The sequence below is a fragment of the Rhinolophus ferrumequinum genome, chromosome 8 (assembly GCF_004115265.2).
Source record: "Rhinolophus ferrumequinum isolate MPI-CBG mRhiFer1 chromosome 8, mRhiFer1_v1.p, whole genome shotgun sequence".
Taxonomy (NCBI): Eukaryota; Metazoa; Chordata; class Mammalia; order Chiroptera; family Rhinolophidae; genus Rhinolophus; species Rhinolophus ferrumequinum.
The window spans coordinates 2,367,869-2,381,834 of NC_046291.1; the positions used below are offsets into that span (position 1 = coordinate 2,367,869).

General features: G+C 46.4%; 1 protein-coding gene across 8 annotated transcripts in view; it reads right to left on the reverse strand.

Annotated features, from left to right (window-relative positions):
• SCLY (selenocysteine lyase) overlaps nucleotides 1–13,966 on the reverse strand; it is a 37,631-nt gene that overhangs the window by 12,652 nt on the left and 11,013 nt on the right. For 3 of the 8 annotated variants that reach the window (XM_033112809.1, XM_033112815.1, XM_033112810.1), the window contains 3 exons: nucleotides 8,530–8,630; nucleotides 3,042–3,222; nucleotides 66–274 (listed from right to left, as the gene is read on the reverse strand). In XM_033112809.1, coding sequence (XP_032968700.1) covers nucleotides 66–274; nucleotides 3,042–3,222; nucleotides 8,530–8,630 — 491 coding nt within the window. Of the gene's footprint in view, nucleotides 1–65; nucleotides 275–3,041; nucleotides 3,223–8,529; nucleotides 8,631–8,935; nucleotides 9,032–13,966 lie in introns of all 8 variants that reach the window. The other 5 variants (XM_033112812.1, XM_033112811.1, XM_033112814.1 and 2 more) reach the window with 3 other exon arrangements.

A 13,966-nucleotide genomic window follows, 5' to 3' on the forward strand; every position in this document is an offset into this window, starting at 1 on the left:
TTTGATGAAAACCGACGGAAAGAAGCCAGGAGGCGTTAACGCGGACAGACCAAACAATTACAAACCCCAAGAGCAGACGGACAGAAGAGGCCCAGCGCGACGCGAGCACCCGCAGAGCCTGGCCCCTCTCCCCGCCAGGGACGCACCATGATGACGCCGGTCTCATTGTTGGCCAGCATGACGGTCACGAGGCACGTGGCCGGGCGGACGGCAGCCAGGATGTCGTCAGCCTCTGCCTGCCCGTTCACCTTGGACACCGGGACAAAGGTGACCGCTGAGGCACAAAACACAAATACTGAGGTTAATCCCACCACGTGGCCTCTCTTGACAGGTCATTTAGATACAGATTAACTAAAGCATCCTCCACAAGTAAAAAGTAATTTATTGTAAAAGTTCAGAGTACTATAAAGAAGGAATAGAAGTCCCCCATTATCCCCCCGCCCAGAAATGAGCAACTGAAGGCTTCTTAAAAGAAGCTGCAGTTGGTGGGTTCATTTTGTGGAAGACACTCCCCTTTCTGCCTGCAGGGACGGTGAGGGGACTCTCAGTTCACAAGAACGTCTCACCGTGCCACGCACTTAACCTTCACTCTCAGCGCTGACCTGCACTTGTCCCAGACACTTGTCTTATTGCTGCAGATGGAAAGGAAGTGTGGCTGACTAAAGGGAGGTTTCTGATTCACCATGGCGGAACACAAACATCCACGGTCCCCCCAAGGTGCCCCTGAAAGGAGAAAACAGATCTACTTCCAAATAAGGGCTACATGTGGACGAGGAATGTGGAGGAATCCCCGAAAGACAACAGAAAGACAATGGCATTAGACTAAGAGGAATAATTCACTCAGAACACTAAAGCATGACAGATCCAGTGACCCTCCAAGTTCAGGGTGCACAGGCGGAGAGCAGCACAGAGGCCGACAGCTGAGGCAGACGGAGGACCGGGCTCTGCCGTCCAGGTACCCCCACCTTACACCCAGCGAGCAGGTGACACCACGGGCCCACGAGAGGAAGGGCAGCCCGCAGGCTCTGGTACCGGAGAGGGACCCGCACGAGAAGGGCAGAGCTGAGCATCTGCTACCCAGGAGAAATGAAAACATGTCCTCACAAACACAGACAGTTGCTCACATGGCATCATCACAACGCCAAATGTCCATCACCTGAGGAACGCAGGAAAAAAATGTGAGGAACGTCCATGTAAGATGGAGTGTTATTGATCCACACAAAGGACTTATGCCGTGCCGTGGCTAACCCCCGAAAACACGATGCTGAGAAGTCAGGCACCGAGGACCACATGCCATGTGATTCCATTTACATAAAAGTCCAGAAGTGGGAAATCACTAGAGACACAATGCAGGTTAGTGGCTGCCTCGGGCTGAGGGAAGTGGAGAGCTAGTTAGTGGGTACGGGGTTTATTTTGGGGTTGTACATGTTCTACAGCTTGTTGTCTGATGGTGGCACAAGCCGGTGAGTATACTAACAACTACTGAAGTGCAGTTACATGGGAGTACAGTATGTGAATTACGTCTTCTCCATAAAGCTGATTCATCACTAAAGCAGCTGGGAGAGGTGACGGGGACGGGGTGTGATACTCAAAGTCTTCATTTTATAGGGGGGGTGCTGGGGGAGGGGGTGTGTGTCCGCAAACAAATGCTCGAGCTGATAAACCAAGAAATGGAGATTATGTTTGTAGTGATGAAGTATTAAGTTGGAAGTAATGAAAAGAAATGCTAACCACCAGAAAAACTCCAGGGGACATTGGCAGCATTGCCTCTGAGAAGCAGGACAGGACTGGGCGGGGGGAGTGGGGAACAGGGGAAAGGGGGTTAGGGAGGACTTCGGGAAGAACCTTTACTTTGTACTTTACACCTTTCTACATTTAAATTATTTCCTCTACGTGGACATTTATACTTTGTAAAAATCTGTGATTTTAAACAAGAGATTAACCGCCACAGTAACTGATAACAATGATCCTACTAAGTCGTGGGACACAAAGAAAAGACAGGAGGGATTAAGAGCAACTACAATTTAAATAAGAAAGTGAGGCCTGATTTTTTTTTTTTTTTTTAAAGTGCTGCATTCAGGCAGGACCAGGAGGAGGAAAACCTTCTGAATAGTCAAACAGGAAAATCAACAAAATGACTTCACCTCAACTGAGCAGGTCTGTTAGTTCTTTAGCTTAAGCTAAAAATACTCTCCCCAAGTCACCTTCAGGTTTCCAGGCAGATTAAGTAAGAAGGCTAATGCTGAGAAGAAGCCACTTCCTTATGTAAAGGAGAGGTGTCCTGGGATAAAAAGGCTCTTCCATTTTCAAAACTGAGTGGCTACACCGTGTCTCAAGACGCTGTACCACAGGAGTGAAAGAAAGACCAGTTTCCGCTGTGTGACAGTGACAGGGCCCTGTCACTGCAGGCCAAACCTGACTCATCCCTTGGTCTGCCCAGGAGCCTGCGGCCAGGCCCGTGCCCCCCTGTCCTCTGTCGTGCTGACACTGAGCCCTTGGTGAGGCCAATGCTACCATCCTTGTCCCTTGGCGAGGCCTGTGCCACCCTGTCCTCTGTCCCGCTCACGCTGAGCCCTCGGCTCCTGCTGAGACAGTCCTGCAGCAGGAGTGCAATTACTCTGGATTTTACCACCAGAAGTTGATTATCTGCTCGATCCTTTTTCCTCACATTAGAGGAAATGAGGCCAAGTTCAGTTATTAAAATCAAACGATGAAAAACACCATTTAGCATTTTATAGATATGCCATTTAAATATGTATATATTTATTACACACAAGAGTCAGAAATATCACTCAGAAATACTCATGACTAGTTCTACACTGGATCACCACTTGTTTCCTTAGTGGAAACCTCGGGGCACCCACTGACGCCCATGTGGCTCCCCAGAAGGGCAGGCTGGGTCACCGGCACCTTCTAAGCTAAGAAGCCCGAGTGCGGGAGGGTGATGGCTCACCAAGCCCACGGGCCGCTCCCCCCATGAATCAGTCTGTCAAGGTCCGGGGAGTTGTCCCTGCTGGAGTCCAGCCAAGTTGGTCACTCACCAGCCACTTGTTCTTCCACCAGGTGCTCCAGGGGCAGACGGATGGAGTCATGTTCCACGGTGCAGGTGACGAAGTGGGGCATGGCCCCCTCCACCAGGCGGTGGCGCTCAGCCGCGTCCCCCTCTGAGGCGTGGACTTTGTGGAAGTGCCGCAGCACAGAATGGATTACCAAATTATTTGACTGCAAAGACAGAGCAGAAAAATCAGTCACAAAACTTGTCCCGAGTGGGGAGTTAGAGTAGCAATCTGTCTCACTTGGATTTTCCTGGGGGTTTACATTTAGAAAGAAATGTGAACTGCACCTTTTGAAAGGCCTAACCATGAAGATCTGGGGTTTTCACCCTTTCAAAAACTTCAGAACTCATTTCTGGCCAATTAAACAACATTGGGCTTAAATTTTAAATGTAATAAATCTGTCAAAAGAGAGGCCAGGCCCCCATCGCTGGTGGGGGTGCAAGCCAGCCCAAGGCCATCTGGCAAATCTGTCAAGTAACTTCTTTGGCCCAGCAAATCTGTTTCTGGACATGATCCTACTCTTACACAGAAGCAAAATGATATAGAGATCATTTATCAGGTATAGCACTGTGGGTAGCAGCAAAACCTCGGCAAGCCCTTCGATGTCTATTGGCAAGGGAACTTGTTAAATCAATTACACGACAGCGTTCAGTGGAGCACCAAGCTGATAAAAATGCGAGGGAATGCTCTGGGGCTGGTATCAAAAGATCTCAATACACTTGTTAAATGAAAAAAGGTAGCAAACATTATATACAGTATCCTACAGTATGCATAACAAGGGCGAGATACATACTTGTTTGCTTATATATGCAAAACAATTCTTGAAAAGGTAGAAAGGGAAGGAGAGAAGAATATAGAAATCTACATACTTATTTGCTTTAAATGCATAGACTATCTCTGGAGGACACGAAAGAAACAAACAATACTAGTCTCCTGTGGAAAGAGAAAGTGGACAACCAAGGAAGTGTGTGTGGGGGGAGAAGCTTTTTTAAAAAAAGTAACCTTTTCTCTTCTATTTAAATATAACATATATACTGAAAAGTGTGCAAAATATAAATTAAGTTTAATAAAAAAGTATAACAGTGACTACCTGAGTAACTGTTACCTGGGTCAACACAGAAGCACTGCCCACACTGCAGGAGCCCGTCCTAAGCCCCCTCACCCCGAACTAACTACACCCCAATTTTATGCTTGTATTTTGTAGGTAAGCATCCTTCAACAACAGTGTTTATTTTGCATCTTTTAGACCTTCAGACGAATGGAAATGAACTAATTTTTTTCAATTAAAGATGCAGCCTCTTCAGGTATGTGCACAGAGCAAGGGCAACAGGTGCTGCTGGCCCCATGCTGAGGTGGCACTCATGTAGCCAGTGCTCAGGGGATGGAGACACAGAGGGGGACGCTGTGGGCCTGGTGGAGAGCTGAGGCAGCTGACACAACGGTTTTCTGGATCCGATACACCTTGAATTAGGTAACGGCAAGGAGCTGGTCAGGGATGACGGCTCAGGCGTGCTTCCCCAAAAGGTGGACGCTTCTTTAGAAGTCCCAGAAAACAGGGCTGCCCACATAGTGATTCTGTCCAGAAAGAGGAGCCTCCTGGGCTCTGTGTGGCCAGAGGAGCCTTGCAACCACATTTATGTGGGTCCTGGGGCCCACACCTCATAGGTCCCCATGGACGACAGAGTAAAAGATGACGCCCCTCAGGCTGTGAACACGAGGATGACAGTGCCCAGGCCCCACCCACGTGCCGCCTCCCTCCCTATTGGCGCCTTGCCAGGGCCACTGATGATGTCTGAGCAGCCTCCTAACGGCGGCTGCACTTCTGGCGCACTGGGAGCACGGCAGCTTCTGTTGAAACCGGTAGGTCACCCCTAAAACTGCACCCTGTGTTTAGGCTGCGACACTCCTAGGCACTGGGCTCCAGACGAGACAGGTGGCTGGGGCGGAGGAGGCTCCTTTCGAGCAACTAGGAGTCTGTTCCTGGGTTGGTGGTCACAGTGACCAGGGGTCTGGCGGCAGCCCCTCCCCTTACTTAGCTCGGCTACCTCGGCTCTGCTCAGCCGGCCTCAGCTTCCTCTTTGGACTGACTTCTTTTGCCCCATGTTGTTGCAGGGGGCTTGTGGTGTGCACGGTAGGGCTGCATCGCAAGGTAGTAACATCAGTGCATTCTCATCTGCAGGGACAACTGGGTGGGCCCCAGTACCTGGCTGTCATGAACCGTCTTTACCTGTCCCCTGGTGCCCACGCGTCTCGTCTGGCTAGGACACGCACCTCTGAGACGGCTGGCTGACAGGATACATGTCTTCCGCTTTGAGCTAATGCCACCGTCTTCCTAATGCTTTTCCAGTCTGCACTCCTGCCAGCCCTGTCCGAGCGCCCATGGGTCCACGGGCCTTGTCCACACTGACCGTCACTGGAACCCTTCACCCCTCCCACTCTGATGGGTGTGCAGAGGGGCTCGGGGGTGTTCACTCTGGGACTCTGAGGTGAGCACCTTTTCACACGTACGCACCGCCTGGCTTCTCCTCTGTGAAGTCGTGTTCAAGCTTCCTGTCCGTGTAACTCCTGGGGTATCTGCCAGTAAATTCTCAATGCTAGTCTTGTCAGGTGTGTGTTGTAAATACCTTGTCCCACTGTCTAGCGTGTCTTTTGTTTTCTTCATAGTGTCCTTTGATGGAAGTTTATTTTGTTGTGCAGGAGGTGGTAGAATTTATCAATCTTTTCCTTTATGGTTAATGCTTTATTATATTTAAGAAATCCATCACTATTAAACATCACAGAAATATTAATTTATCACCTAAAAGCTTTATAAATGTTACTTTTCATAATTAGGTCTTTATTTTACTCAGAGTTGTACTTTTCTTTGTATGTTGGGAAGCAGAAATCCAATTTCCTTTCCCTTTGTGAATATACGCAGTCTAACAATTCAGTTTGTGAACTTATCCTAGAAAAAGCGCTACATACCTCACTGCTGAATATCACTGCGGTCACCTTTGAAGTACTCCCCTTGGGAAGCTGTGCACCGACGCCAGTGCCTAGTCCACCCTTCAAAGCAATTTTGGAACTCTTTCTGGAATGGCCATCACAGCTGTCATCATATTACCCTGATGTCCTGAATGTCATCAAAATATCAGTATTTCCTTTGTCTTCCTTTCAGTATTTCCTTTGTCTTCAGGTAAAAACATGTCATCAAAATGTCTTCCTTTCAGTATTTCATTTGTCTATCAGGTGAGTAGGGAGGGTGTTTCAATGCAGTTATTTGTTTACTGGTTAAAAACTCCCTCACAGACAGTGCTGTGTGAGCTGGTGCATTGTCGTGATGCAAGAGCCATGAATTGTTGGGGAAAAGTTCAGGTCGTCTAACTTTTTCACACAGCCTTTTCAGCACTTCCAGATAGTAAACTTGGTTAACTGTTTGTCCAGTTGGTACAAATTCATAATGAATAATCCCTCTGATATCAAAAAAAGTTGGCAATAGGGGTGGCCAAATGGCCCGGTTGGATAGAGCGAGAGCTCTGAACAACAGGGTCGCCAGTTCGATTCCCACATAGGTCAGTGAGCTGCGCCCTCCACAACTAAACTGAAGACAATGAGCTGCCGCTGAGCTTCCGGAGGGGCGGCCAGATGGCTCAGTGGGTTAGAGCACAAGCTCTGAACAACAAGGTCGCCGGTTCAATGCCTGCATGGGATAGTGGGCCGTGCCCCCTGCAACTAAAGATTGAGGACGGCGACTGGACTTGGAGCTGAGCTGTGCCCTCCACAGTTGGGTTGAGGGACGACGACTTGGAGCTGATGGGCCCTGGAGAAACGCACTGTTCCCCAATATTCCCCAATGAAATTAAAATAAATAAATAAATAAATAAACCTGGGGGGAAAGAAAGAAAAAGGTTGGCAACATCGTTGCACCAAATTCACGAACTTAATTGTCACACCTCATACTGTTGTCACAGCACCATGTTCTCAAGAGAGCACTCTTTCTTCCTGCCGTTATGCTGCGTCAGTCGTTCATGATGATCATATAATCTGTTGTCTGAGCCAGAAAAGTTTAAGAGGGTACTGTTAAAATTACGTCAGGACAACAGCGTATCTTGGATATGTCACATGACAAGTGCCCGCAGGCGCAGAGCTGTTTCACGGCCCTGAGACCACCTGCCGATGGGCACAGCTTTACAAAAGACTTGATATCTGGTAGAGCAAGGCACTTCCCCGTCTTCTTAATCTTCAGGAAGTCTTGACTATCCTCGGCCTTTTGTATTTCCATGTAAATCAGTTTGTGAGATTCCATCAAAAAAGGGCCAGAATTTTGGTTGAAGTTGCAATGACTCTACAGAGCGGTTTGAAGGAAGCGATGTATTTATGATGGCGAATCTTCCAGTCTGTGTACATGGTATGTTGCTCCATTTATTCAGAACTCTTCTGACACCTCTCAGTAAGATTTCTATTACTTTTCGGTGGTGGTGGTGGTGGTGAAGGGGGAGGGTCTTACAAATTCTTTTATACTAGATTTGTTTCCCAAATATTTGACATTTTTTGGTGCTCTGGTAAACACCATTTGTTGTTGGTATATAAAAATATAATTGCTTTTTCTATGTAATAACTTTGCTAAATTTTCTTATGAACTTGAATAATCTGGCTACAGGTTCTTTTGGGTTTTCTTTTTCTTTCTTTTTCTGTTTTATTTGGGGAAGGGGAACAGGACTTTATTGGGGAACAGTGTGTACTTCCAGGACTTTTTCCAAGTCAAATTGTTGTCCTTTCAATCTTAGTTGTGGAGGGCGCAGCTCAGCTCCAGGTCCAGTTGCCGTTGTTAGTTGCAGGGGGCGCTGCCCACCATCCCTTGCAGGACTCAAGGAATTGAACTGGCAAGCTTGTGGTTGAGAGCCCACTGGTCCATGTGGAAATCGAACTGGCAGCCTTTGGCGTTAGGAGCACGGAGCTCCAACCTCCTGAGCCAACAGACTGGCCCTCTTTTGGGTTATCTAGGTGGACAGTCACATCGCGAGCTGGCGGCCGTCGTGCCAGCCTCTGCAGTACCGAAACGAGGTGCTGAGTGCTGCTGACTGAGCAGGGGCTGCGGTCTTCGAGTATCTTCTACCAATTTAAAAAGAAGCACCTTTGGAATGGGTCAAACCTCACACTCCTAACGAGGTGAACAACTTAGCAGGGCTTCAAAGGGAAGATTCTAGGACAAAATGAAGGGGAAATTGTTTTCACAGAAAGAGCAGTGAAGAGAATTCAGACATTATGTTACACGTTACGTCACATATTACGTGGAATTCACTTGTAGGATAATGGCTAATTATGTTAAGTGAATTTGCAAAATAGCAAGACTAAGCATTACTCTTTCTTTTAAAAAAATAATAATAAAATAAATAATAAATAAATAAAAATAAACAATAAAATAAAAGGAAGCACCTTCTATTTCTTACTGAGCTTATAGCTAAGAGATTGTGAGACTGTTTGGAAACATTACCTCCGTGCCCCCAGAAGTGAAGATTATGTCTTGAGGTTTCCCACCTATCATCTTCGCAAGGCTTTCCCGAGCTGCACTGATAATATCCTTGGCCTTCCTACCTTGAGGGACCAAAACGGAAATTCATGAACATTGCTTTCCCAAGCCCAATCAACATGTTTAAAAGAACGACCAGACACGAAGGAGCGAGAGACCTGAGTGGACAATTCTAAAATGAAACATGTCCTGTCAGCGTAACCACGGTAACAGGCTACAACCTAGAAATGACTTGGGGAAGGGACAGCTGTGAGATGTTAGCAAATCAGTCAGAACTATTGAGATTGAAATAACTTAGTGAGAGCCAGAAATAAATATGGGAGCACGCCGGGGAACCCGAAAATGCCCTAAGACATGCTTTTCTTCTTACCGGATGCTAGAGGAGGGAAAGCTGTGGCCATCTGCCTCGCTTCCCATTCATCAAGACAGGACAATGAAAGGATGGAATAATTTGCTTAAGATCACACTGCAAAACAACAAAAATAAGCAAAAATAGAACTCATCACTCCTCAACACAAAGTCCAATGCCATCTCACACAGCAGGTGCCCAGGTGAATAGGGGGGTTACTGCCTCGGGGACCCCTCTGCTTTCACACAGGGGCCATGCAGCCCAGCCTTTATGAGGCAGGGAAAGAAATGCTCTGGGATGGGAATTCAGAAAATTTCAATAACCATTCTTACTTAAGTAGTCCACATGCTGGGAGCCTTCAAACTGTTTTGACATTCAGCCTATTTGTTAAAAAAACACCAAAAACCAAAAAACCGAAAAACAAAACATGAGCAGGCACCACCAAAAAGTATATATATATTTATATATATATAATAAAACATACATAAAAGTAGGAATGTAAAAAGATGTGGTAAAAGCAAATATACAAAGTAGTTCACACACTCCTCATAGGTTCCAACCCTAAGTGGTGGTGGTCTGGTGTTCAGGAAAACCTCGTCATTCTAGTTAGTGATACGTTACAAGACTGCAGTGAATGTCAGCTCAGGCAGGACAGCTGCCTGGCACATGCTCTTGGCTCCTCTCAGAATGTCGCTCAATTCCCATGCACCAGCTACACCAGCTCTTCCTCTAGGATTCGTGGAGCGACCCCAAGGAACCCCCAGGGGGGCTGATTCCAAAGCAGCGCGCCCTTCTCTGCTTATCCCCCCACTGTCCTCCCAGGGCAATGGCTCTGGCCAGTTTGGTGTATCATCCTCCGCACCTTTTCCAGCACTTAAGCATTTCAGAGAGTTCTCTTTTCAAAAATGGGTTTCATAATTTACATGTTGGTTTGTAAAAACTTCCCTCTTCTACTTATCTACAATCTTGGCGGCCCTTCTAAGAAAGGACTCATGGGGCTACATTGCTGCCATCTACCCCTGTGAGGAGAGCTAAACTGAAGGCCTGACCCCTGTACGTGTTCGGGAGGACCTGCAAGTACCTCCGCCGGCGGGGACAGAAATGTACAACTCCTCTGGAGAGGGGACAGCAGCTCCCCAGGAAGTCAAATGCACACTTATCATAGGACCCAGTTGTTCTCCTCCTAGGTATTTATGGAAAATATTATTTACCTGAAACAAGAGAGCAATGCCCATGTTTTGGGCATGAATACTCTGAGCAGCATTAGAGCCCCGAACTGGAAACAGTTCAAAAGTCCATCGACAGACGAGTGCATGGGCACACTGGTCCCACACACCGCAGCCTGCTCAGCAGGAAAAAGCCACTGCCCAGACACCCAATGACCTGGATGAACTATGCCGCCTGGAGGAAGCCAGACAAAAAACCGGAGAGTCACTGGAAAGCACACTAATCCAGTGACAAAGCACATCGCTGGATGCCTGGGGACTGGTCGGGAGGGGTTACAAAGGGCACCAGGAGACTTGGGGGTGATAGAAATATGTGCCCTCTTGATTGTGGTGATGGCTTTCGGGATATATGAGTCAAAAGCTGTCAAATTATACGCTTTAACGTGCAGGTTAGCGCATTTTAATTGCACGCCAATAAAGCTGTCAAAGGGGGTAGGGCTCTGGATGGTTGCGGTTCCTTGTGCGTAAGCAGAGACCTGCCCCAGTTGAGTCCCCAAAGCACAGCTATGGGACACCACATCCTCCTTGCACAGCTGGGAATACTACCGGAAACAACCATTTAGTTGCTCTTTTCATTTACTTGTAATTTAAATTTCCAAATAGGATCTAACACCACTTGCAATAAAAGTGCATAACCGAGGAGGTCATTGTATGAATGGCAATTAGGTCCTGTTATTGGAGTAACGTCCAACTTACTCTGGAGTGGGAGACAATCTGTGGTGAGACAGACAAGGGTCTTAGGAGACACATGCGTAAGAACTGAGAGGCAAAGCTCAGCGATTTACAACTTCCTTTCAAATGATTCAGAAAAAATGATTAAGAAAGTGTTAATAACTGGTGAATCCAGGTAAAGGAAATGCGGGTGCTCATTATACTATTATTTCAACTTTTCTGCAGATGCCACGTTTCCCACAATCAAACTTTGGCAGAAGGAGTTAGAACCAAAATCCATCACATATGTTTGACAGCAATATTCCTTCTCTCTCTTCCACCCCCAGCACATGATAATAACGGTCTTATTTTTTAGAAAAGCAATGAAATAGAAATATGGCCTGAATATCAGATCAGGAACTTGGTTTGGTTCACTGCTCTCTCCAGCAGGCGCAGAGGAAGCCCCCACAGAAATCTGAGTTTACGTGTCGTTAAGCAGGACTTGAGTCCCTGGACATGAGTGCAAGCCCCTCCATCCTGAGGCAGGTGGGCCTTGAGGACATCAGAAGATGCGACTGGCACAGGTCCTTGGGAGTGGCTGAGTCCAGTAAGAGTGGTTATGGTGTGAAAAGCCCAGAACCCAGAGCTCGGAGCTGGTTCCTCTGGGACCAGTGAATGCCACTTGACCACTCCGAAAGTGGGTGCCCTCACCTGCACACCTGGGACCCTACCCCTGCCCACCTCACAGTTTATCCCCAAGGACAGAGATGGGGGCACGGGAGGGCAGGACAATCTAACTCACTGGACACACTTACTAACACCCGCCCATTGTCTGCAACAATCAAGGGTTTGCCTAAGTGACAGAGACGAAGAAGCAGGAACACATTATATTAAAACATGCGCTTGTTATCATGTAAGAACAGCAGCGAAGAGATGTCACCTTAAATTGTAGCTTTAGGAAGCCTTCATTTCCTTACACTACGCCTGCCGATTATAGAAAAACTCAAAACCAGGAAACAAAAAGAACCCCAAACCTCCCTCTGTCCCCCTACTCAAAGATAACCGCGAAAGAGGTATTTGTGCATCCCGTCTGTGCTGAGGCTGAGAGCTGTTCTATCTGCCACTCTCCCTTCCTACAGTGACGTTCTTGCTGAATTAAGACCACTTTTAGATTAAGAAATTCTTTGATTGATTAAGAATTAAGACTGAATTTCCCAACTGCCATTGCAATTCTAATGCCAATGTGTGGCCATGGGACCAACCTCCAGCAGTGGGTTACAAGCCAGAATAGTACGTGAACTTCCAGAAGTGCCTCTGAAGGACTCAGACCTCCCTTTCTCCTTCACACAGGCTGGACTGCTGACGTGATGGCTTGAGCTGAAGCAGCCATCTTGACACAAGGGGGTTAGAAGAATAAGATAGGAGCTGGGGTCCTTGGTGATGGCTGAGGACCACATGGGCCCTGGATTGAGAGAAACAGACTTCTAGCTGTTGTCACTAGCAGTTTTCTCACAGCTGTGTTTCCCATCCTTGCGCATACACAAGTGTGTCTATGGGATCAGGTAGGGGAAAACGATGAAACCGTATTATACGTCCTGTCATATACCATGCTTTACCACTGGAACCAGGTGCCGCTGCTCTCCTATGGGACAGTGACACGGTCCACACGGTCACTCTCTCAGGGTCCGACTCCAGTGCAGGGCCTCAGCATCCTTCTGCTGATCACCCCCTGGAAGGGCACCGAGGCCCAGCCCAGGTGAGACAAACCTGTGGTATCTCCACTTCCCACACACCCTCAGCACCGCCCTTCAAATAAACTCCCCCGAAGGAATTCTTATTAGTACCATTAAGTCACAATCATGTGAAAGTAATTAAGTCATGCTGTCACGAAGGTCATTGTCTTCCTTCCTTTATTTTTTTGACTTTCTACCTGAGTATCAAAAGAAAGTGAATCGCCATGCATTTTTTAGTTATGGTTCTTAATTTGTGTAGACACAGGCTGTCCAGGCAACTGAAAAGCCACTGCCAGGCTACATGGGGTCAAGAACACGGTTTGTCCCGAGGGTTATTCCTAAACTTCTTCAGGACAAATGCGTTTTATTGGCATTTAATTGCTCCCCATATTGTCAAGTCTAATACACCAGGAAGTTTAATTTTATTAGAGGAAAGATTAGACACATGGAAATGTCCAGATGATTAGTCAGAACACATGTAGCAAATAAACCAACAAATATGTTAATACATGACTAGTACCCAATTTTGAAAATGCTTTTAGGGTGAAAAAGGTGAAGGGATTAAGAAGTACAAATTGGCAGTTAAGAAAATAGTCATGAGACATAAAGTACAGCATAGGGAAGATAGACGATAACATGGCAGTAAGTAGGCATGGTGCCAGACGGGTACTAGACTTATGGGGGGATCGTTTCATAAGGTATATAAATGTCTACTCACTGAAACTAATATAAATATTGTATGTCATCTGTAATTGAAACATGTTAAAAATTATTTTAAAAATAATAAAAGAAATAAAAGAAAACGTTTCTAGTTATCAAGTTACTGTGAGACTCTCACTAAGTAACCAGCTAGGAAAGCCCGCTGGAGCTTGTGAAGTTGCACACAGGCATTAGGGCAGGGGTCTGCTTGAAAGGGATTTTAGCTCACCATCACCCACAGTTAAGAAAGTTTATGTGAATTATCCCTGATAAACATTAAATAAGAAGGGTACAACCCGAGGTTGCCACCTGTAAAACATAATGGAACGCTACTGATTTGAAGCAAATTATTTTCCCAAACCTCCAATTTAATGCGCTGCATCAAAACAAGAATAAATAACAAGAACATTTATAACTAAAGGAGAGACTTTAAAAGTAATTGTCATTTTTAAAAAAAGGCGAGGAGCATGGTCAATCCTGATGATTTAAGAGATTCATTTTGCAAATTTTGTAAGGATCAACTGAGAGATATGTGACAGGGTTTCACTAGGCGGTGTTATTACAAATAACTCTTAATAAAACATCTTATTCACCCGGGCAAGGAAGACAGGGGTGTTCGTTAAAGATTATGGTATCAACAAGACTCAACATACACATTTGGATTTCAAATTTGGAAAACTACAAAGAATTACAGTGAAAGACTTGCCGTTAACAGAAAATCTATCCAAAAGCAAGCAATCCCA